General features: G+C 38.5%; 1 protein-coding gene across 2 annotated transcripts in view; it reads left to right on the top strand.

Annotated features, from left to right (window-relative positions):
* The window catches only part of SNX7 (sorting nexin 7), a 32,510-nt gene extending 9,592 nt beyond the window's left edge, over nt 1–22,918 (top strand). The window contains exons 4-9 of one of the 2 annotated variants that reach the window (XM_055815097.1): nt 347–511; nt 1,420–1,621; nt 3,493–3,692; nt 7,155–7,241; nt 14,167–14,319; nt 22,512–22,918. In XM_055815097.1, the coding sequence (XP_055671072.1) occupies nt 347–511; nt 1,420–1,621; nt 3,493–3,692; nt 7,155–7,241; nt 14,167–14,319; nt 22,512–22,592 (888 nt within the window). In that variant the 3' untranslated portion in view covers nt 22,593–22,918. The remainder of the gene's footprint in view (nt 1–346; nt 512–1,419; nt 1,622–3,492; nt 3,693–7,154; nt 7,242–14,166; nt 14,320–22,511) is intronic. The other variant, XM_055815098.1, reaches the window with a different exon arrangement.
* Nucleotides 22,919–23,184: the final 266 nt, after the last annotated feature.

Below are 23,184 nucleotides of genomic sequence, written 5' to 3'. Positions count from 1 at the left end.
CTTTCTTCAGGTCTTTCTGAAGTCCCACAAACATTGTATCAATTTATTTTCATTAGCTTTATATGTATGTGATAATTAAAACTCTCATGAAGATACTTCTTATGTTTGCAATTGTGCCACTTGCAGTAATTTGCAGTAATTTATATCCTTTCTTTGTTGTACTTGTATTCTTCTGCACTGTGTGCTACAAGAACCATACCACTGTTGAATATGGTAACTTTGTAAGTTATTTTTTTGCATGGTGGATTTTACAAGGTATACCTATGGTTTCTAGTAAGTAGGAGAACTATTGTAATACTCCAAATATTACGGAAATTGTACAATACATTTCTTCTTTTTTCCTTAGCCATTACCTGAAAAATTCATAATGAAAGGAATGGTGGAACGATTTAGTGATGAATTCATTGAGACTCGAAGAAAAGCTTTACATAAATTTTTGAACCGTATTGCTGATCATCCAACTTTAACTTTTAATGAAGACTTCAAAGTTTTTCTTACTGCGCAGGCTTGGGTAAAATTATTTTTATTTAAAGTTATGTGAAACCACGTTTTTTTGTTCGTAGAGTATATATGGAGTCTCCCTAGTTCAGTATTCAATAGTGTCCTCCCATGACTTGTTACAGCAGTGTCAGAAGGCGGCAGGGGATTTATTGAATATCCATCCCCTGAGATAACCTTTTCTTCTGTGCTCCTGGTAACCATGCATGTGACCATAAATATTGCTGTACCTTCCAAAGCAGGTTTTGTTGCTGCGTTTTGGATTTTTGTGGCAAATTCACCTTTCAACTCTGCATGCTTTTTGCTATACATATAAGCTTCCGAAGTAGTATTTAAAATTAATTATTGCTTTGCCATGGCACTGTCTTTTTCATCTGCTTTTTTTAAAAAAGATGATACTAGTCTCATAAAAGAAAAATACAGCCTTTGAATTTCCCGTTGTATTTTTGCAAGATGTGTCCAGTTGAAAACTGGAGTTTTGTACTCAGAAAAGCTTGCCTTGAACTTCAGTAAAGGTTATTCTAGCACAACGTATTAAAAAAGAGTTACAAAAAAGATAGATGGATTACTTCTTCCAGTGGGATCATTGTTTGCTTTTCTCAATTACTTCCTTCTGCAATCATTACCTCTGCTTTCCTGTTCAAAAGGCCAAATTGCAAACTAGCCACCTCACCCTAAGGAATGAAAGGGTGAAGGTTCTCTGCCATCTTAATCATTCTTGCAAGAGTGTGATACATGGCATGCTTGTGTTTGCCCAGAAAGGCTCAGTTAATAAATATACATGATGGTTCTGACACTGGTCTAAAAATGTTAAAGTAAGATTTACACATGCAAAAGACACACAGAGGCTTTAAGGTATGCATTATTTTCAGAGAATTTAAAAAAGTATTTGGAAGTAAACACGGCTTCTTTTGTCTTTAGGAACTCTCCTCACACAAGAAGCAAGGTCCCAGTTTGCTGAGCAGGATGGGACAGACCGTCAGAGCTGTAGCATCCTCAGTAAGAGGAGGAGTGAAAAATCGTCCTGAAATGTTTACAGAAATGAACAACTACATGGAAACATTTAGTCAGAAAATAAATGTACTAGACAAAATAGCTCATAGAATTTACAAAGAAGAAAGGGGTAAGTAGAAAGCAAGTACTGGTTTTATTGATTTAAGAAGTTAATATATTGGAAAAATAAATTAGTTTTCATTATGCCAGGCAAAATACACTTTCTGGCAAGCACGGAAAAGGGAAATTTGTGCTTATACTGTGCTTTTTATAATGGTCATTATTTTGGCAGACCTTCAAGTTAGTTTGAATAAGTTGTTCATAGAAAGAGTTTTAACATGTCATTGAACTACTTGAGAAGGAACTTAGAAGAGAATGTAGCAAGTCTGGCTGTCTTTTTCCTTGTGCTTTTTGGAAAGCTGCATGACCTTTTGTTTTGTACTTTCACTGGAATGTAAGTAGTCACAGTTTTCTGTGCTGTCTCATACTAGCATAATGCTGTCTAGATTCCAGATCTCTAAACATCTCTCTTTGGGTTTCATTCTGCACCTTTTTTCTGTGTTGACCAAGTAGATTTTAATTGTTTTACATAGCTTTACTGCTGGCCATAATTTTTGTCATGGGAAACTGTGCCTGTTAAGAGTTTCCTTAAGAAGGATGACTGAAATCTCATTTTTTTCCTTAATTAACAGCAATTTGCACGCCTACTTGGAACGCTAAATTACTGGCTTTCTGAGATTGACCCTGATCTCAGGTTAGGCCCGTTCAGTAGAATTCCCACTGGTCAGCACCTGAGGGATCTTATTGTCTGTATAATATAATTTGAAGAGCTCCACTGTGTTCTCTAATAACTGAGGCCTTGTGCTTTATTGTGCAGTGCCAGATCACAGTGTGTCCTCACTAAACTGGAGGGGTGCTACAAAAGGAAAATACATGTTGGTGAAAAGAGTTCCTTTTGATATTGCTAATTTCAGTGGAAACAGCTGGCTGAGGTCCATAGGTTCAAGGCATTGGTGCCAAAATATTTCTTGGAAAACCTTATTAATTTTGACATGCTCCCAAATGCTGTAGGTTAGAACTTCTTTCTAGATTTTCCAGATAGCACTTGTCAGAACACTTGTGTGCAGGGCCGCACTGTTGTGGATGTGAACTGTTGATAGCTGTGGTTCAGAGAACATTCCTGCTTCTGGTAGCTTAACATGGGATTCTTAATTACATCTTCCATGGAGGTTTTTTGTGTCCAATTAACCTCAAAGTAAACATTACACTCTTCATGCCACCCAGCTGCTTTGCATCTTTTCTTGGATGTTTCTTCATTATAAATTTAGTTGTGATGAAATTGTGTTTTCAATACATGACCAATGCATTCGTAGTATCCTCCTGTGAACACGCAGCTTCCAGGTCATATCCAGCCTTGCCCGAGTTTAGCCTTACCAAATGGCACAATGAATTAATTGGCCTGGAGACACGAGAGAAATAATACGTAGGATATCCTTGTATTTAGATTAATAAAACCTACTAAAAGAGATAACACATGCAGAACTGGAGTGAACTTCGGTGTGTCATCTGAAGCTTTTGGGACACAACCAAGACAGGATCCAGAGCATTCCTGTAAGCAGAGAAATTCAGGACAGCAGAAGCAAGTCAGACCAATTGCTGCTTGGGGCTGCTATGGCTCCTGTCCCTCTCTGTGAGGAGAACATAAAGTAATTCAGGCCATTGGGTCATCTTGAATACAACTCTTGAGGTCTACCTGTGTTTGTGTGTCCTTTTGAAATCACTGGGCCATTTTTGCTGATAGATTTCTAGGAACTACTTAATTACAATACATCAATTAGTTTATTCATGAACAATGAACTGCAGTTTACTTATCTTGGTCATTTAATTAAACATTAGCCTCGGTCTCTTGCTTTGTTCACAGTAAATATGAGGTTGCAGTTAGTATCACTTAGACAACTACCAATGAACAAAAGAGTAATATATGTATATGTTCCTGTTAAGAGTATTTTAATGAAATGAAGGAGTACGGCCCCATCCACACACTCTGGTCAGCATCAGAAGAAGATATAGCAGACTCCCTAAAAGGTGTTGCCAGCTGCATCGACAAGTGTTGCAAGGCTACGGAGAAGCGAATGGCAGGGCTCTCGGAAAACCTGCTGCCAATTTTACATGAATACGTTCTCTACAGTGAAATTCTGATGGTAAGGTTTTCTTAAGGATTGCTGTGGCTGTGTATAAAATTTGGCTTAGTCCAGTGACAAACTCTAGAAGAGAATTTGTAATGATGAAAATGATTTTGCAGTCCCTCTGTTGTTACTAAACATGCACAGCATAGGATAGTTGTCCGTTAGCAGAGGATCCAGCTGGTCCTGTTTCCCTTGCTAATCAGGCAAGAGGCACCCCTTCCAGATGAGAAGAGCTGGATAGTTCTGCATGGCAGGCAGCCCTTGGTAGCTGTGCTAAGGAGAGCCTGGTTGTGCCACCTTCAGAGCGCTCTGCGTTGTTGCAGAGGGACGGGAACAGAAAGGTTTGGAGAACAGCAGCTAAGACCTCCTCTGACACTGCTGAAATATGAACTCATCGAGTAACAGATTGTGTGGGGGAAAAGGAGTGGAGAGGTTTTTCCCTTTCTAGGAGATGTTCCTAAACTATGTTTTCTTTTTCCAGAACAGCAGGGAACTTCCAGTCCCTGTGCCATTATATAAGCATGTGTTAGTCTTTGCCCTAAGATGATGTTCTCAGTTCCCTTTATGTACATATTTTTCTTGCACTTGGAGAGAATGTAAAAAATCTGAGTACAGAGTTGATAAACTCAGTGCTGATGGATAATCAACATAATTAAGTAACTGAATTCAGCATGTCATAATTCCCACTCTGCTGCCTCCAGAAAGCAAAAATGTGTACAAACCCCTCTTTGTTTAGGTTTTGAGCGGTGCAAGATGCAGTATCTGTTCTTGCCTTGCTGCTGGGAACCCAACTCCTACTGCGGTAGTTTCTGAGTAGGGGCTTAGAGCGTGTTACAGGGCATGGGTAGAGCAAGACCCAAGTTAACTGAGCCTTTGCTGGCACTATGCAGAACATTGCCAGTTTCTTGGTAAGGCTTAGCTACCAGAAGGTTAAGAATTACTGCTGCAATGACTGCTATCTTTAAAACAAGCTCCCCTGAAAGAAGGGCCATACAAAATGTCCTGTATCTCACAGGCCTCATTATTCACATGTACGTGCAGGTAAATGGAGGTAGGTACTGCTTTGCTTAAAGATCTAAAGCGATCACTGTCCTAGCAATTGCAGGTCTTTCCTCTCCCCCACTTCCAAACTTATTTCTTCAGAACTTCTGTTACCCATGAGCAATCCTAGCCTTTGCTATTGAAGAGAAGCTGCCTGCCCATTGCCTTCGAGTTTGCAGCCTGGCTCACCCTTTCTCAGGTGTTCTCTTCTGTCCAGAGCACAGAGGAGTTTCTGTGGACAAACCCCAGAATGACTCCCTTGGCTCTTCATGCACGTTACAAGTAGCTGTTGCCCGTTGCATTTTTTTTTCCACTTGCAGTGTTCTTGATGCAACACTTGCCAACGCAGCATTAGGCTGCCATGAGGTCCTATCTGGATGAAAATCTTCTTCCACGAGTTCATTCCTGTTCTACAGCTGTTCCGTTCCTTTCATTCACCGTAGATGTTTATTTTTCCAATGGCTTATTTCCCTCTCACAGTTTGGAGAGGGCATGACTAGTCACAACCAAAACACAAGAGGGGAAGTCACACACTAGTAAAACCTGCTTTCAGAGGTGTGTTTAACCCCCATCACAGGGACCTTTGTGCGGTGCTGCACATGTGCACACGTGCAGAAGAAGGTGCGGTCAATGCAATACATTCCTTGTATTTTCCAATGTTGGGAGTTCAGCCTTAAACTGGGGAAAGAGATGAATTCATAGCTAAAATATTTACATCTGGACTGGCTCCTTCCTACCTAACTCACAGAACAGATCTGGGGTGTGCAGAGTACTGCTGTGCCTCAGGGCACAAATTGCAGCAATAAATTGGTTATGGGGCCACATAAAACTATTTGAGGGTTTTGTGGCAGGGTGCCATTAAATATTACACAAAAAAACTGTAGAAGTATCATAATATGTTTTTCAAACACAGTCCCTCTGTTTGCTGTTAGAAGTCAGCACTTGTCTATAGTTGTAGCACATTAATATTAAAATAATAGGTTTTATCTTGTAATTTAAGGAGTATTTGTGATAGAAGTTGCCAAATAGTCATTAAAACAGTTTTAAAGGAGGCAAAAGAAATGGTAAAAAAGAGAAAGCATTTGTAATATGAAGGAAAGCTGTTCGAGACATATTTTGTTTGCTTCTGTGCTTGCAGCTAAGTATTTTCTGTATTTATCTAATCAAAAGATATTCTGAAGTATTGAAATGTAGGTTTACATTTATTCTTATTTATTCAACTATAAAGCATTAGTATGTATTACTAATCTGTTACTCAGAACTGTCCAAAGTCAGGTTTACTGATTTTTTTTCTAGTGAGTACCTGTTCAAAAAGAAACATCAAAAAATTATTTGAAAATTAACCTCCTAAATTGTTCTATTGTGTTTGTTAAGACCTCTGTAAAATAAGACAGCTAGAGAAAGTAGAGCTGCTTGTGTCCTGTGCTGTTTCAACATGCCCTGTGCTAGAGGTGATTACTGAAAACCTCTTTAGTATATGCAGGAGAAGCAGTAAAACCAGTTGTGGCAAGGTAATGTGAAACAAGGTTTTGAAATTTATAATTATATATGTCCCGTTTCTGATTTTCTTTTTCAAAGGGACTAAAGGACATTTCTGCAAGATAAGCACACCTGAGTGTGCTTTTACAGATGAGGAAACTAAGGCAAAGAGAAATTTGTAAGGCTTCGTCAAGGTCACAGAGCAAATGAGCATCGGAAATGGAAATTTAATCTGTAATACCATTCCTGTTTTGTAGTTTAACAAGTAACGTTTCTTCCCCTTTCTAATTATTTTTTGACATTATGCTAAAAATCCAATACCCGATAAGACAGTTTTAAAGGAGGTAGTAATTACATATGCTGAAAATAAGCTAGTATATCGATGTTAGAACATCTATCATTTTAATGATAATTTTATCTGATGTTTCTGAACTACATTTGGGACTTGCAAAATAATATCGAAGGTTAAAGTCACAATTTCAATAATGCTTGGTAAACCATTTTTAGTCATCCTACTTTCTATTGTAACTTTTACTCAAAGAAGATACTTTTGTTCATGAGATTTGGCAAACTCATTGTGCTGTTTTAAAATAGGAATATACAGTAAGTTGAGCTTAGTTAAGTTAGTTAAGATACTAAGTAAACCGCTGTTGCAGCTTTTCTCATACAGCGAGCAATGATATTGTATATGTCAGATTCTTTCGGCACCGATTTTGGATTTACTAAGATTCTTGAAAAACACATAAGATAAAACACAGGTATTGAAAAATTGGTCTTCGTGATTTTAAGATTTTTTTTTGGAGGAAAGTACATGTATCACATCAAAATTATTAAATGGCATAATTCTGTGATCTTGCTTAAATTATTAATTAGGCAAGTTGTTTGATGGGTGGTTTTCTGAATAGATGTCTAAAATTTGGTGTAATTTACTTCTTTTTTTTTCTCTTCTGTATTAAGGGTGTTTTGAAAAGGAGAGACCAAATTCAAGGCGAGCTTGACTCCAAAGTTGATGCTTTAGCCAATAAAAAGACAGAAAAGGATCTGGTGAGTATGTACAGAAAGCTGAAATTTCCAGGCCTTAATAACTGCAAAAGATGATCCCCTGAAGAAAGTGTGTCCTCTGAAGCCGTGCTTTGTAACTGGATGGTGCCTCTAGAATTCTCATACTTATTCTGAAAAGGTTTGGTCTTTGTAGCTATGTGTGCCAGGCAAGGGAGATCGTGAAAAGATGCAAAATTCAGTAGACAGGCTGCTGGAGCAAAGGAATGGTAATAGTGGGCGACTGCTGTGTTTTGTCAACACAGATTGTACCACAGCTTATTTTTAGCATTTCCGTTTACTTCTGCACTGGGAGTTAAAAGAAAGTAAGACTGGCTGCAGTGCTCTCGTAGCTGCTGCGCCATTCTTGTAGGAGAAGGAGAAGGGAGAGGAGGTGGTTAGAATGAGCGAAGCTGTTCATTAAACTAATTTGAAATAAAAAGTTCTGGATTCTGTTCTTTCAGGTTTCGGTCTTATTTGGTTGGGCCCAGGGATATTATTTTACTTCCAGTATGACAACTTCATTCATTCTAGTGAAGTCAGGCCCATGGGAGCAGGCATCCCCAAAACCGTCGGCAAGGCTCAGCAGGCCAATGAGAGGGAACTTCTGGGATGCATATTGGCATTTTAAAATTTTTGGTTAACTCTCAGCCTAAATAATGTCCTTTTAGCACAGTGTTAACACAAGGTGTTACACAGTGTAAATAATATGTAATTGACAAATAATAATAACAACAATTTTTTAATACATCAAAGGAGATAGTCCGTGGCATTTCAGATACTTTTTATTAGGGTTGTCATAATTAGCTTTCATGTAAAGATGAGCTGTTTAGATAGTTTTTGGTACCTGAAATGCATATTTTTATTATTTCTTGTCGCTGAGCTGAATAAATAATACATTGCCACTGTCTGATATCTACTATGGCTATGGTATGTTGTGTCTTGCAGTGGGACAGTAAGTACAGACCTCTGGGTCTTTTTTCTCCTGAAGTAGAAATTCTGTTTACTTCTATCTTATATTGTCCTCTCATTTCACTGCCTTTGTGTTCTCTCATCTGTTTTTGTTTCTGTACTTCCTCTGCTGCTTCTCCTGCCCTTTGTCCTTAGTTAATGTATAAAGTCTGAAGCTTTTAGAAAATGCACATGTGGGTGCCCCACAAGCTGGCAACGTGCTTTAGTTGCATTGCATGTAAAAGCACAGTATATCTTAAGAGTGATCCTTATGGGTCCCTTCCAACTTGAGATAGTCTGTCATTCTAAGAATTTATTCTGGTAGAAAGGAGTGTAAGACGTCATTGCATAAGTTAATTATATGCAGCTAGTTGTATCAACTTTGTAATGTTGTGTCCCTTTTAATCAGTACTTCCTATTTGTATGGTTTGTTGGCAACCTGCTAAGAACAGTTGCATTTGCACAGAGTGATTCAGCAAAGAATTCCAATGTCATAGAGCTCGTTCAGCAGCTAGTCTTACTGCTGCCCACCATAGGTAAAAGAACATTGCCTGGCAGGATGTGGTCTTTCCAGAATGTGTTACCGGTATAATCTGATGGGGTCCTCAAACCAGGTGCATACACTGTCTTCTCCGGAGCTGTTACAGACAAAAAGGAATGTTTTTCTTTTAGCATAGAGCTGATCATGCCATGTCGATTTGATATTGACAATGGTTTACTCCATAAGGAGATGTTTGTACTTGCTTCCAGTAAAGTTTTGAGATCAGTTTGCACAACCTGGTCTTTTTCACTGTTTGTTTCCAAAACTGTTTTTACAGTTTTGGTAAAAGCCTTTGGACAGTGTGATTACCCAGGCGTTCAGACTTTTGTTTTATCTTTCCAACTCCTCTGTTTCTTACTCATTTCAAAAAATCCTGTTTCTGAGAGCCTGATTCTCCTTGCAGTCTCATGAGAGCAGTAAAACAGATGTCAGTCTAATCTAATCGTAAAATCCTCTGTTCTCTAATTGAGTGGCAGCTGTGTCCTGAAGACTTTTTCTTAATTAGATGTTGAAGGCTTTTTCTATTAATGATAGTTTGGCCACAGAGAATGGTGTACTACTATTTTTAACAATTCAAGTAACTTGTTGTTTTCATCAGGTTGTTACTATGTTCTAATTTGTATTATGTGTTGAAATATTTTGCTGCCATTTTTAAGCAGACTGATTTCAGAATAAAAGGTGGTCGTAACAGAGGTACTGTTACTGGAATTGGTGTCAAACACTGAGTTTGGCTGTATTTGCGCATTTCTATTCCTAAGCAGAACTCCTGTAGCGGCTAATGATCTCATAGGTGTCAGATTGAACTGGTCAGTGCCATCTAGTAGCCAGAATTCTGCTGACAATGAGTGGTGTGAACTCTAATCTTGAAGTACATACTGTCCTGGTTTCAGCTGGGATAGAGTTAATTTTCTTCCTAGTAGCTGGTAGGGTGCGGTGTTTTGGATTTAGGATAAGAATAATGTTGCTAACATGCTGATGTTTTTAGTTGTTACTAAGCACTGTGTACACTAAGTCAAGGACTTTTCATCTTCTTACCCTGCCTCTACTACTACCAGTGAGTAGGCTGGAGGGGCACAATGAGCTAGGAGGAGATACAGCTGGCTCAGCTGACCCAAAACTAGCCAAAGGGATATTCCATACCATATGATGTCGTGCTCGGCATATAAACTGGGAGGAAAGCTGGCTGGGGGCTGGTGTTTGGGAACTCGTCAGTCGGCGGGTGGTGAGCAATTGCATTGTGCATCACTTGTTTTGTACATTGTAATTCTGTTGTTATTATTTTCCCTTTCTTTTCTATCCCATTAAACTGTCTCTGTCTCAACCCACAAATTTTACTCCTTTCCCCAGTTCTCTCTCCCATCCCACTGGGCGGAAGGGCAGTGAGCAAGTGGCTGTGTGGTGTTTAGCTGTCTGCTGGGTTAAACCACCATGATTTCCACCATAGAGATGGAATCTCAGACTGTCATTAGAGCTGATAAAAGGCGTAAGATCTTTAGCATTGGTCACAAATGCTAAACAAAATGGCAGACATTAAATGATTTAACAAACAGGAGGTTATACAGCAGGAGAATACAGAACATCCCCAAGGTCAGCGCAGCTGAAATAGGCTGGAATCTCAAATTAAACCTTATGAGATGTCAGGCTCATTGGCTGGGAAAACACATTTTCTTGAGCTGTGCTTCTGCCACCAAGCTTTTAGAAAGCTGCTTGTGGTGCTGCTAAAAAGCCAAAACCTCGTCTCCCATGCCAAAATTCAGTCCATGAAGGCGGCAGTTGTTCAGGGTATGGAAGGTTTGAAGGCTGTGCTTCTGGATGCAGGCTGTGACAGGGATACTTGGGAGGACTTTGGTGCCCTCCTGCTTATCTAAACCTTTTTTACTTCTAGAGCTCTGGCTGTAAAGATGTTGGAGTTTTTTGACTCCATTGCTCCCACACTCCATTCTGAAGGTGTACACAGCAATGCTAGTGCCTCCCTCTGTGGTTTGGGAGTTTTCAACAGCTTTGGTACTGCCACTAGTGTTAACAGTAATTCTGACAAAAGGTTGGTATAATGTACTCTGACAGAACCAGATAAGCATTAAATGCTAACTTAAGGACTGCAGTATTCAGGCTTGAAACTGAGTAGTAAAGAGATTAAATGCTGAATCTATCACATTCTGAAGATATCTTATGTTTTAACTGCAGGCTAAAAAGGGTTAGTATCACCAAGCTGTAGGATTATTTCATGTAGCAGATAGAAAAGCATGCTATTTTGCATAGTGAGATAGTCTAAAATGCTGCGTCACTTACCAGGTAGTTTGGCTCACGGGCCAAGTCTCTTTGGCTACAGGCTCACTGTTCACGTCGGGTAGTGCTCTGCCCTAGCTGCCTCCCACCTTCCCGTCCCGTGCTCTGACGTCTGGTTAGCACTGTGCTGGCTTTTTCTGGCCATCACTGATGTGAGGTTTAACTTACCACACAGGCTGCCTCAGTGAGGTCAACATAAAAAAATGGATCCAGAATCATATTTACTTTGAAGGATAAATTGTAACAATGTACATCTTATAAATGAGGAACACACTAGGCAGATGTTTTTGTTGAGACTAAGCCATTATTCTTTGATTTCTGCTGTCATGGCCCCTGAAGAGGGTGGCATTTGTGTTTCTTTTCAGTTGTGAAAAAGTAGATCTTATACCTCTGTACCTGAGATGAGGGAGTGCGGCATAACGCCGTCTTTAGACCTTAAGTCCAACCCTTGCCTTGATACAACAGACAGTTTCTTTTGGGCTTTACAGGGTGATGTGTAAACCACATATCCAGGCAGGGATGTAGAACAGTCTGCCTTGTCCACATGATGTGACTACACCGTGGAAGAAAGTCATAGTTCCTAGAAAAGGCAATACAAAAACAAACTGAAAAATGAATATCTTAAAGATATGAAGGACAAGATAAGGGAAAGCTGCTGCAGCCAGGACTTCTAAGTTGGAAGAGTTCTTTATGTCTATAGCCTAGCTCATTCCCATATAGGGACTTTTTCTGCAAAAGCAGAAAATGGATCCAACTGCCTTTCCTACTCTTAAATCATTTAAAAATATTCACTTTTCAGTATTCGGTGTGCATTCATTTTTGGTGTTTGAAGGAAAGGCAATTAACTTGGGACATGTCCAAGATACGAAATCCAGCTGCCTGTAATTCCTTTAAAGGAAATTTCCCCCCATTCAAGTTTTAGATTGACCTTTTCAGATTGAATACAGTGTTGGTAGTTGAAATTACCCTTGTCCATAGTTTAATTACTGGTCTGCCTAGATAATTGAACTTGGACTTTTCAGTAAAGTAGAAATAACATTTTGCATTTTGTTCTTGATTAATAACCAGTATTTCATTAATCTAGAAGTGTGGCAAGGGAAATCAATGTAGAAATCAAGTCTAAACTAGAAACATTTATTCATCTGTGTATTGTGGAATGTGGAGAAAATCCATTCAGATGAAATTTTCAGTTTTACTAGCTGAGTTTTTGGTTACTTTAAGAGCTGAAGGATTCTAGTATGTCAGACTGAATTGTGATCTGTGGTTTGTGAATTAAGCACTGGGCTGAGGTTCTGTGACCATTTCTGGCAGTGTTGCTTTGTTCGTGTCTGATGGCGGCAGCACTGCTGGCTGTTGTACTGGAACTCTGTCTTCCTTGCATGGTTCAAGCTGCAGACTGCACACCAAGACTTCCCACATCCTGCTGTGAATTTTGATGTTTCTGCATTCTGCCAATAGCGTAAGCTTTCCTTGAGAATCCTGGAAGTTAACCCTGGCATCCTAAAGTTCATATAATGAAAGCACCAACTCTGCAGAGAGCATAAGCACATATGCAACTTTACAGGGGTGTTGTATGAGGAAAAAACCAATCTGCCTGAAAGCAGAATACAAGGAAGAAGAGGATGATGTGTGGGACCTGAGTTGCAATGGAAACAATACAAAGAGATGAACTTTTCCTGCTGGATGTTCCTCATTGGTGGTGTTTCTGCCTGACCTCCCTCCTGCTGCAGACAGTCGCTGTGCAGTACCAGCAGATTGTGGTGGGTTGACCTTGGCTGGACACCTGGTGCCCACCAAGCCACTCTATCACTCCCCTCCTCAGCAGAATGGGGCTGGGAGGTGGGTGGGAAATAAGGTGGAAAAAACCTTGTGGGTCAAGATAAAGACAGTTTCATGAAGCAACAGCAAAGGTCATGTACATAGAAGCAAAGGAAAACAAAAGATGTTACTCTCTGCTTCCCATCATCAGGTGATGTTTGGCCACTTCCCGGGAAGCAGGGCTTCAGTACGCGTAGCGGTTGCTCTGGAAGACAAATGCCGTAAATAACGAATGCCCTGCCTTCCTCCTCCTTGCTCTTCGCTTTTATATCTGAGCAGATGTCATACGGTACAGAGTATCCCTTTGGTCACTTTGGGTCAGCTGTCCTGGCTGCGTCCCCTGCCAAGACCTGCCCCCCCCAGCCTGGGGTGGGTGGTTGGAGAAGCCGTGGTGCTGCGGGAGCCCCGCTCAGCAGCACCCAAACCCCAGTGGGCTGTCACCGCCAGCGGGCACCGGTGCGAGCGCAGCACTGCAGGGCTGCTGGGGGCTCGGCCAGGCCCAGCACACAGCTGAATTTGCACTGTAACTGCAGGTGTACCTTGTTCTGTGACTGGGTGCCAGCCAGAATTGACACAGCTGATAAGTAAATGACAACAGGTCACAAAATTATTGAGAGGACTAGAAGACTCATTAAACAGAGGGCCTCTGTCCACTTACTCATTCCCATTAGCTGAAAAGTCACTTTGTGCATCTACAGTAATTAGAAGCAAATAATGTCTGTGGAGTAGCCCTCAAGGTTTTTCATCAAGGATCACTGCGAAAGGGTTTCTTCACTGCAGAAGTCCTTTCGTTTAATTTCTTTCTCTGTTTCTGTATTTCTCTCTCCCTCAAATGGTCGCGCAGCGGTTAGGTCCACAAAAAAAGATGGCAAGGTGACAGGCAAGAATTCAGAAAGTTTGTTCTTTTAATTTCTTCTGTCTTCTCCCCATTCTCGTTTCTCCTGGGGTTATCAAAGGTTTTGTCAGGGTTCTCTCAGCTTTTCTGGCCAAATCTAATTTGTATAGTTGATTCTGCTTCAGTAAAGCCCCCTGTATTTTCCTTGTTAGATGCATTACTGTCAACTGCTAGTCAAGAGGCACCAGTCTGTAACTTCTCAGTCAAAAACAATATCTTCAGCAACACTTTAATTCCGGACTATAATTTCTGTTACTAATATTTCAGAAATTGTACTGAGTTATTAATTAAGAATAAAATTTTAATTTATCCCTGGGGAATGATTTTCTGTCCTAAGTTAAATACCAGCCTTAGTTCTGCAGTTCTGTTTGTCTGCACTACAATCACTTTTGAAATGGTGACTTTACTGATATTTTTCAATGTTTACAATTCATATTTAGTTCTCAGAAGAGATTGGGAAACTTGAAGACAAAGTCGAATGTGCCAATAATGCTCTGAAAGCAGATTGGGACAGGTGGAAGCAGAACATGCAGTGTGATATGAGATCAACGTTCACTAATGTGGCTGAGAACAATCTCCGTTATTATGAAGAGGTAAAACCCTTTCTCATAGCAATGTTATTACTTCAATGGAGAAGTCCAAGGGTTGTCTGTAAAGAGAAATTTTGCATTTTAGTTCAAACCTGTGTTAACTTCAGAACCAGTTTTTGCGGGGAGGCAGTTATCCTTATTTTGACACATTTCAAGCAAAATGTGTTTTATTTGTGCCCAAGTAGTTGATCCTGAGTTCATCATCGACAGAGGGCACTCTTGTTTTACTAACCACAGCAATCTGGAACATATTTTCCGGTTCAACATCAGCTGCTATATTTCAGTTTGGAAACCTTTTGCTGTAACTGCATGAAGAAGCCCTCTGGAAAGCTCAGACTTGTGTAAATGATCTTGTATGAGGAAAACGTTTAAATGTGATTCCATTTCAGACAGCACATTCTTTCTCTAAGGAATTGCCTTTCATGAGTAATCAGACTTTACAAGGATAAAGAAGAACAATACAATTTTGAGAAATCAATATGAAAAGCTTATTGCACTTTTCTAAAAAATACAAATGCTGCAAGTGTATGCAATGAATACATTGTATCTTTTTGTAATTGAAAGTCACTGCTTCAGAAAGAAAGAAAAATGTTGGAATTAATTCTGATTCTCACCTTAAATGCCATGGCTCATATTATTGGTAGAATTCTCTTTTACAAGAGTATATACTAAGAAAGAGAAATTGAAGGCATATAACAAAACATGTGAAGCATTCTGTGAAGTTTCTTCATGGGGAACACGTTAACTGAAGTATGCATTTTGAAAATATCCCATATGTCTTGAATTTTTTTAAAGTATTTCTCCTTAGTTTGGATAGAAAAAACCTGAATTCACTAAGCCATCTATTAGTCATAAATTAGTAATTTTTACGATAGATGTTGATTTCTATATACTAAACTTTATATGGATTGCCTGTTAGCCAGTGACAGTGCCCTGATTTTACAAATCATTTTGTTAAAACATAATTGAAAAGACAGAGCTCTTGATCATCAAGCCTAATTAATTAACATACAGTCTGTGAGATGCATGGACATTGACAATCTGTTGTTACATATTAAGATCAAAATATTTTCTGAAATCAGGCAGCAAGCTTTTGGCATCTTCTCACATTTTCTTCAGTTATTGATGATCTCTGACTTCTATATCAGCAATACATATGTTAAAATCATGCTAAATAAATGGGAATATTTTGTTAATGAATGATTAGCTAAATGAAAATACAAAAATAATTCTTTGGTTCTCTTTCCTGTCTAGAAATGCCTTTTGCTGGATTAGAATTTTAATTTAGAACACCAAAGCTCGTACTGTACATGAAATGACTATCATTAAGTCACAGCCTGCAGAAAATGCTTCAGCTGTCTCTGTAACTGCCAGTGGTTCTTCTTAAATAGCCTCTGAAATACCAGACAAACTCATTTATACAGAGACATTATTCTTTGTTGGTGCTTTTATTGAATATTGAAATCTGCATAAAACATTTTTGCTGTTACATCTTGGTAGATCTAGATTTTAGAAGAAAAACACCTTATCTTACGGCAGCAGTTGCAATAATAGAAAACATTGTGCTAAGTGTATTGCTCATTCTTTGCAAAGTGCGGGCTTACCAATTTTTTTCTGTTTTATCAGAAAAAACATTATCTTAATCCTGATATTCAAGAGAAATTGATAAAATTAATATTTAATGGGAGTTTTGGTCTAAAATTTGCGTGTTTATTGGAGACCTGTGGTTATTGCTGATGGTTAATTATTGGAGAAGTGATTACTGTCAGAGGCCCTTATATTACAAACTACAGGTATGCAATGCAGCCCTGAGAACAGCAGAAAAAAAAGAAGCCCTGGCATCTGCTTTCACTGTTTGGAAGCAAAACTTCAGGAAGGGATTGTCAGAAACCTGAGAATCAGAATATGATCTTTATGCTTTCAGTAGAAAACAAAATCCTGCCTTAAAGATAATAGTTTTAAGTCTCGCTCATTAAACTCATGCATACAGTGCTTGTTACAGTCTTTTTCACTTGTTCAGTTATTACTTGCATCATTAGCATTCTCTCAGGTCTGAAGTTAAATTACTTGTTCACACTTTTGATGCACCATTTGACACTTACTAAGCCTTTTCTTGCTGTAGCATGCCTCATCTTATTTCCTGCCTTTCCCCACACCTCCCCCCCCAAAAGCATGTTCTCTGCATGTTCTCATGCCATGAACACGATTCAGTTGCCCAGCTCTTCTGTCTGTCTCCTATGAGGAATCATCTGCTTTCTAACTTAGTCACTACTTACTTCTCCTCCTTTCCACAGCTTTGCCCCCCCTCTGCCCCAGTTAAATTCCTTTCTTGCCTCTCTCCAGGAGCAGTGTCCCATTCCCTTCCCTACCATAGCATTTCACTGTGTTCTGTGCTCTTCGTTATTCCCCAGTCTTGCTGACTTAATTTCCCAGGTGCACACCCTAATCAGGACTGATTCCTGTTGGTGGCCGTTCTCTGCATCCCTTACATTTCTGAGAACTACAGAGTAATGACACACAGACATCTCATGTTTTCCAGTGGCTTTTGCAGTAGAGAATCCAGTCCTTCAAGACTGTATAAAACTAAACCCAGCATGATCAAATACAACATAGCAGTGTGTCAAAGTATACTAAAATTCCTAAAATGTTAGTTGTTCTTTGTGACAGTATGGGGAAGGAGTATGGCCTTACATTTGTTTGGATTTTTCCTTGATTGTAGTTGCCTAAGGATTCTGCTGTCAACTTGTCAAGCATCACTTAGCTAGCATAAAAAAGTATGTCTCCCTTAAGCTGAATTAACGTTCACGTTACATGAACTGTTACGTTAAAGTGTTACCTGTAATTATATTTCTCCATACTTACTAATTCAAAACAAGCAGAGGTATTTCTGTAGCCTTCCAGTTTACTGACCATCTGCATTTAATAGACTTGAATAAGAAGTATTCCCTTGTTTCTGCAGTTGTGGAACCGATCTTTGTGTCTCTCAGTGCTGTGGTAACAAAGACACTAATTAAAGCCCAGTGTTGCAAATTTACAGGGTGCTCCTATGCAGGCCTATGAGAATGAAGGCTTTCCTGCGATAATGTATGAGCTATGTTATAATACATTTAAATATAATGTTATTTAGTAGCCAAGAATTACCATGACTGACCAATTATTTGGTATTCCTGTAGCTGGTTTCAAGAGTTCATAGAGTTCTCTACTTCCTTTTCTTTGCATCTGGAAAAGAGTTGAATATTTGCTTAAGTCTCCCTGTATTCCACAAAGGCTTAAAGCCAATAACATACCGTATTAATAATGACTGTAAGTGTATTGCTGAAATAAGGAGGATTTTCTGAAGCAATATGAAAAGGTTTTACTTTTAAAAAATTCAGAACTTTACTCCTATTTCTGAAGTAAATAGCATCGATTTGTTTGCCTGACAGAGAAAAGTTCGTGAATGAACCATCTGTTAACACCGTACCATTTATTTTATTCCTTTTTCCCATGCCTGTGGTGTGACACTGTTGCCACACCTTAGTCCAGAAGAGCTGTCTGCCAAACAGCTGAAATCACAGGCTGTCCACAGGGTGGAGTTTACAGTTGAGAAGGCTGATTGTCACCAGGGTGATTTTTCTTAAATTAGGATTAGATATTCTGCAAAGCCCTAAAGATGCAGCACTACTAAAACCAAAGCAAGATACAAAGTTATTGGTAGTGGTGGTGGTAGTGGTATTATTATTTAGCTAACATGTTTCTGGTACAAATTAGCAAAACCAAACCAGGCAATGTTGAACTCTGGCTTCAAAGAACAATAGCAATTAAACATCTATTCAGTTTTTCCTTTTGTTTTTCTCACATGTCTACTAAAGTCTCTAGGGTATTTACAGCATCAAAGAAAAAGAAACACTTTAATTTTTCTCAGCAAAGAACTTTGTTAACCTATTCTATTCAGAAAAAACACCTGAATAAGTGGCTAGATTTTGCAGCCCAATCCAAAGACTGGTTAGACATTATAAATCCAGCAAATGTACCACAGTTTGGTTTTCCACTGCCCATGAGACACTCTAGTAAATGCAGGAAGATTGGGTTCTTTTCATAATGTAGGATGATAATTAGTTTCGGCATTGAAAGAACATGTATTTTCTTGTGCATGGATGAGCCTTTGCTTTTAAGCATTGCCTCCAGTTTTATTTTTCTCATGTAAGATTAATCCTGTTAAACCTTCGCAGCTTCATCAGATAGAAAGCTGAAGTTATCTTTGTTATACTGGATTCTTGTTGGTATTGACACAGCTTATTCTTTTCCAAAACTATACATAACTTCCTGATTTTCTTAAATATTTCAAGCATAATTTAGTTTATTTCTGTAACCTACATGTTGTACGGACACAAATTGATCCAAAAGATTCATTAGGGCAAAACAATACCCCTTCCCCATTACGGTAACTTCCCTCTAACTCCAGAGCCCTTCTGTACATCTCTAGTAAAGTCTGCAGAAAAATATACGAGAGTTGTTTGTCCTGGAGGCCTCTGTAGTGATGCATTTAATTAGTCATTTGGTTGCCCAGCAAAAGGTTGGCTGCTCACGCATGTTGATCACATCCTACCTTAGCAATGCCTGGGAACTTAGCTAACAAACTTCATGTGATTTTCAAAAGCTCCCACATGGCTGAGCCAGTTTGTCTCTGTGAATGTTGCTTCAAAGCCAGAATCCATCTTTGAACCATAAAATTTCTTTTAAATACATTTAGGAAGATTTTTTTTCAAGTGGAAATCACTGTTTCTGTGCACTCCAGTTTTTGTTTCCTTGCACCCAGAAACTAGGGAAGTATTTTTTGTTTCTCTCTCAGACACACACAAGACTTCATTTTCGGATTCTACTCCAGAAAATGCCATCATTGAATGGTATTTTTAAGGTATCAACCATGGAAAACAGGGAACTGGAACAGAAACACACATTGCATGTGACACACTGCTGCTCTTATGATCCCTACTACATGTTCTATTTTCATATCTCCTTTTGAGTTAGATACGTAATTGTACTATATGAAAACCTTTTTTCTGTTTTTTTCTAAGAAAGATGTTGCAGAATAGAGGTGTGACCTGCATTAGTAATGTGAATATTTTAGGTGAAGTAGCCTTATTTAAGCTGTTGCTATTTCATTTTGTGTATTTAGGCTTTTTTATATCTTCTGCTGGGCTTTTACAAGTAATTGGATTACGAATTTCAGTCCTATGCATGCACATTTAATTTCCTAGGTTTGGTTTTTCTTTTTTTAGAGAAAAGATGGCTGATCCTCTATTTAGATCTCCATTTTAAACCTCGCTGGAGAATGAAGTAAAATCATTCTGTAATAATGTTGAAGTATACATCACTAACAAAATGTCGTTCATGCAGTTTATGCTGCACAATATAAAAAGCTTGAGCCTAAGGCACAGAGACCTAGTTTTGTTTTGGTATGGTTAATTATAAAACTTGTCAGCTGTAGCAGCACTGTGATGTCTGACAGTGAAATGAGCCACCATTGCTCTTACATTTTGGAAAATGTGTTTTGGTTTTATAAACAAGGATAAATTAAAAGCTGAATAACTTATGTAACTGGAAAAAATGCTTTGGATCTTCGTCTGGAAAGATTTCAGTAGATTGTATCTGTCTGGTTAAGCAACATATTGTGATTGCATGTTAACACGTGCAGTTTGGCTCAGTGTTGCAAAGATAACAGAAAGCCATTTTTACATTCTAGCCAGTGCTGATATATGTATTTTAATTCATGTTACTGAAATTACAGAATGACAAAACATGGAGTTACATGGTACAAATTAAACTGTGGTTCACACAAAAAAAGTCGTCATTGCCAGCAAAAGGCTCTTCAAGAAACAGCGATCATTTCTTGTCCCACACCTAGAAAAAGCCTAGGAAAACAGATGTGCCTTGCAGCTTTCTAGGATGGTAATCCAGGCTGAGGTAATCTAGCGAACAGAAGTCGGAGTCTGAGCACCACAGTGAAGACACGTTGCTAGCAGCTTCCTCACTGACATTTTAAAACCAAGATGCTACCTTCCAGCTCAGGCATCTCAGATAGACTCACCTGCCACAGTGTCACATGAAGTAGGGGAGAATCTAATCATCAAACCTTAAAGGCTTTACACAAAAGGTCAAAAAGACCTTTTAAGTCAGAAATCAGCTTGCAACACTTGCAGATCACTATTCATGCCAGTACTATTTTCACAGTTTCTCACTGATTTACCATTTCAAAATAAATTTCTCCAAAAAGTCAGTGGAGAGAGCAGATTTCCACATGAATCTTACGCTGTTATTCTTCTTTTCACAGTAATTCAGACCTTAGATGTGCTCTGAACAGCAGCATAATGTTGTGTGCAAACGCAGCAGAAGTTAGTTGGGGAATTTGTCAGCCAGATGGGAAAAGAAAGACTGGGGGAATAGATTCATGGTTTCCATAGTCTAGGGGACAATATATAAAAAACCCAGGAACAGTCTCTAACATGTCTGATGAACAAAAACCTCTGCAGAAATAAGCTCCCACATACTTGTTCTTTGTAATCTCTTAAGTCAGTCAACTGTTTTAGCCTATCATCATCTTGCAGACCCACGTCTTCTACTTTTGTGTGTCTTCAGAGGCATCACTGCTGACTTTTGTTTGCTTTTTCTTTTTACTTTTGTCACTCATAATTCTATGGGCATCCCTGGTTCTGTGTCCTTGTGTCATCATGGATTCCCCCAAGTCCAGTCATCCTGTGTGTCTTCATTTTGCTTTTTGAGCTTATACTTTAACATTATTCATGACTGTCAGATCCTCCCACTTGTCTGCTTGCACATGGATATGCAATAATACCAGGACCTGAGCTCTTTAATGCGGTATGATTAAATCTACATATTTAATGGCAGAGTTTTGAAGTCATTCACTAGAGCTGTCTAACACGACGGAGTTCAGTGGCTATATTCAAGCAGCATGAATGCTAACATATTGTCTGTGTCTTCTAAGCAATGACAGATGGATGCTAGATACTTCATTGTAGGTGGGCACAGCAAATTACTATGGCTTAAATAGCTTATGGCAAAAGTTTTCACTCAGGAAACGATGCTGTTTTCAAGGTACTGATTTAATTAAAAGTTCAGATAATATAAAATTAATTATAAAATTAATTAATATAAAAGAAAACATTTCCTGATAAATTTCAGAAGCCTATTGTATATCACATTCTTCAGGAAAAAAACGGTGTACAGTAAGTAGTAAATAAGCTTCACTGTCAAGAGCAATAGATGTGAATGTGTAAGTCAACTTTTTATTAGAATGTTTCCATTTCCTTTTTTTTTTCAATAGCATCAAAACAATAAAATTATTGCATGAATTTGCCTGCCATGTTCTAATGACAGACTTGAAACAGTGGAAACTTGGTACTTTGAGTAACAAGCATCACCACACCACAGGTTGCCTAGCGATAGCCCTGCCATGACTCTCAACACTAATCTATGATTTATAATGGTTTGCTAAGCTGCCAACACTCACTTAAGCCAAATTGAACCTAAGTCATTTGGGGATTTTTTTTTTCTTTTTTTTCCATTTTACTGCCTACAATCTTGGTGCTTCAAATACAAAAATTAGTTTGTACAATTATGTTTTTCCATGAGGAGAAAAATGCCACGTGTTGTAAGGATGACAATTTCCCCACCCCTCCAGCCCCCGTCTTTCTGGTCCCATTTCTTTCCCATTACTCAGGGGAAAAATTAATTCCCTCTGTGTTTAGAAAAAAAATGTTTTAATTTAACTTGGAAAGAAAATTGGCTATACAATAGGAATCCACAGAGATTACAAGGAAACTGCCTGACAGTGTGCTTTCTATTTGGAAGCGATCTTGGCCTGTAACTAAAGGGAGAGATTAAAGAAGAGCATAATTAATGTTAGCATCTTCCATGCTAACACATACAATTATGATGCTCACACTGTGCGCTTGTCATTATGTAAAAGTGACCTTTACAGCTCACTCAGCATGTTGGCTAACATTTTGCATATCACTTAGCTGCCTAGGAAACCATATTTTGCTTTTACCATAGTCCCACAAAAAGCAGTTTGTGACAATGCTTATGTATTCTGTGATTATTTATTTTTTCTTTTTTCTCTCCTTGGCTGCCAGTTTTACAGAAATCTCCCTATGCACTATATTCATATGTATCTGTGTTGGTTTTTTTTTAAGTGCCTTGCTACATGGGAGTCCTTCCTAGCATCTCAAACAGTGGATCTTCATGCGGAAGCAGATTCTGAAGATAGACCCTGAGTAATATCTCTGCTCCATCTCTGCCTTTTCCATGCAGTTTCTGCCAACCAAAGTGCTTTATACGAGATCAGATACATTATTAAATTTAACTGTTAAAAATCAGTGAAATGCAGGAAACCAGCTTATTGAAAACTCAGGTATTCTAGTCCTGAAATACATTTTGGAACATGCTATGTATTGCTTTATATTGCTTAGCTGTGATTTTACATATTTTTATGCAAGTGTTTGCATACAATTGTTTTCATAAATATTGCAAAATTTGGATATAAAATATTTTAAATATGTAAAAATAGCTCAATTTTAATAAAAAAAATTTAATAAGGAAAGCTTGTCTTCATTCTGTAACTTAGTCTTTAAGAATTGTTTTGGTATTTTAGCATGCTTATTATATTCTCTTTGCTGAGTAATTTCCAGTATTGTAACATTACTTAGTGTAGTCTTCAAGGAGCTCTTTAGGATTATTTCAATAGATTGTGCTAGTCACCCGATGACAACATGGTACGGAAAGATGCTGAACATGTGCTGTGAGACTGATGCTGCTTTAAAGTGGTGTTAATTCAGTTTTCAGTTTGCAGTACTTACGTATCTATTA

The sequence above is a fragment of the Falco peregrinus genome, chromosome 10, assembly GCF_023634155.1.
Source record: "Falco peregrinus isolate bFalPer1 chromosome 10, bFalPer1.pri, whole genome shotgun sequence".
NCBI classification, from domain to species: domain Eukaryota; kingdom Metazoa; phylum Chordata; class Aves; order Falconiformes; family Falconidae; genus Falco; species Falco peregrinus.
This window is presented reverse-complemented; position numbering and strand designations above follow the sequence as displayed.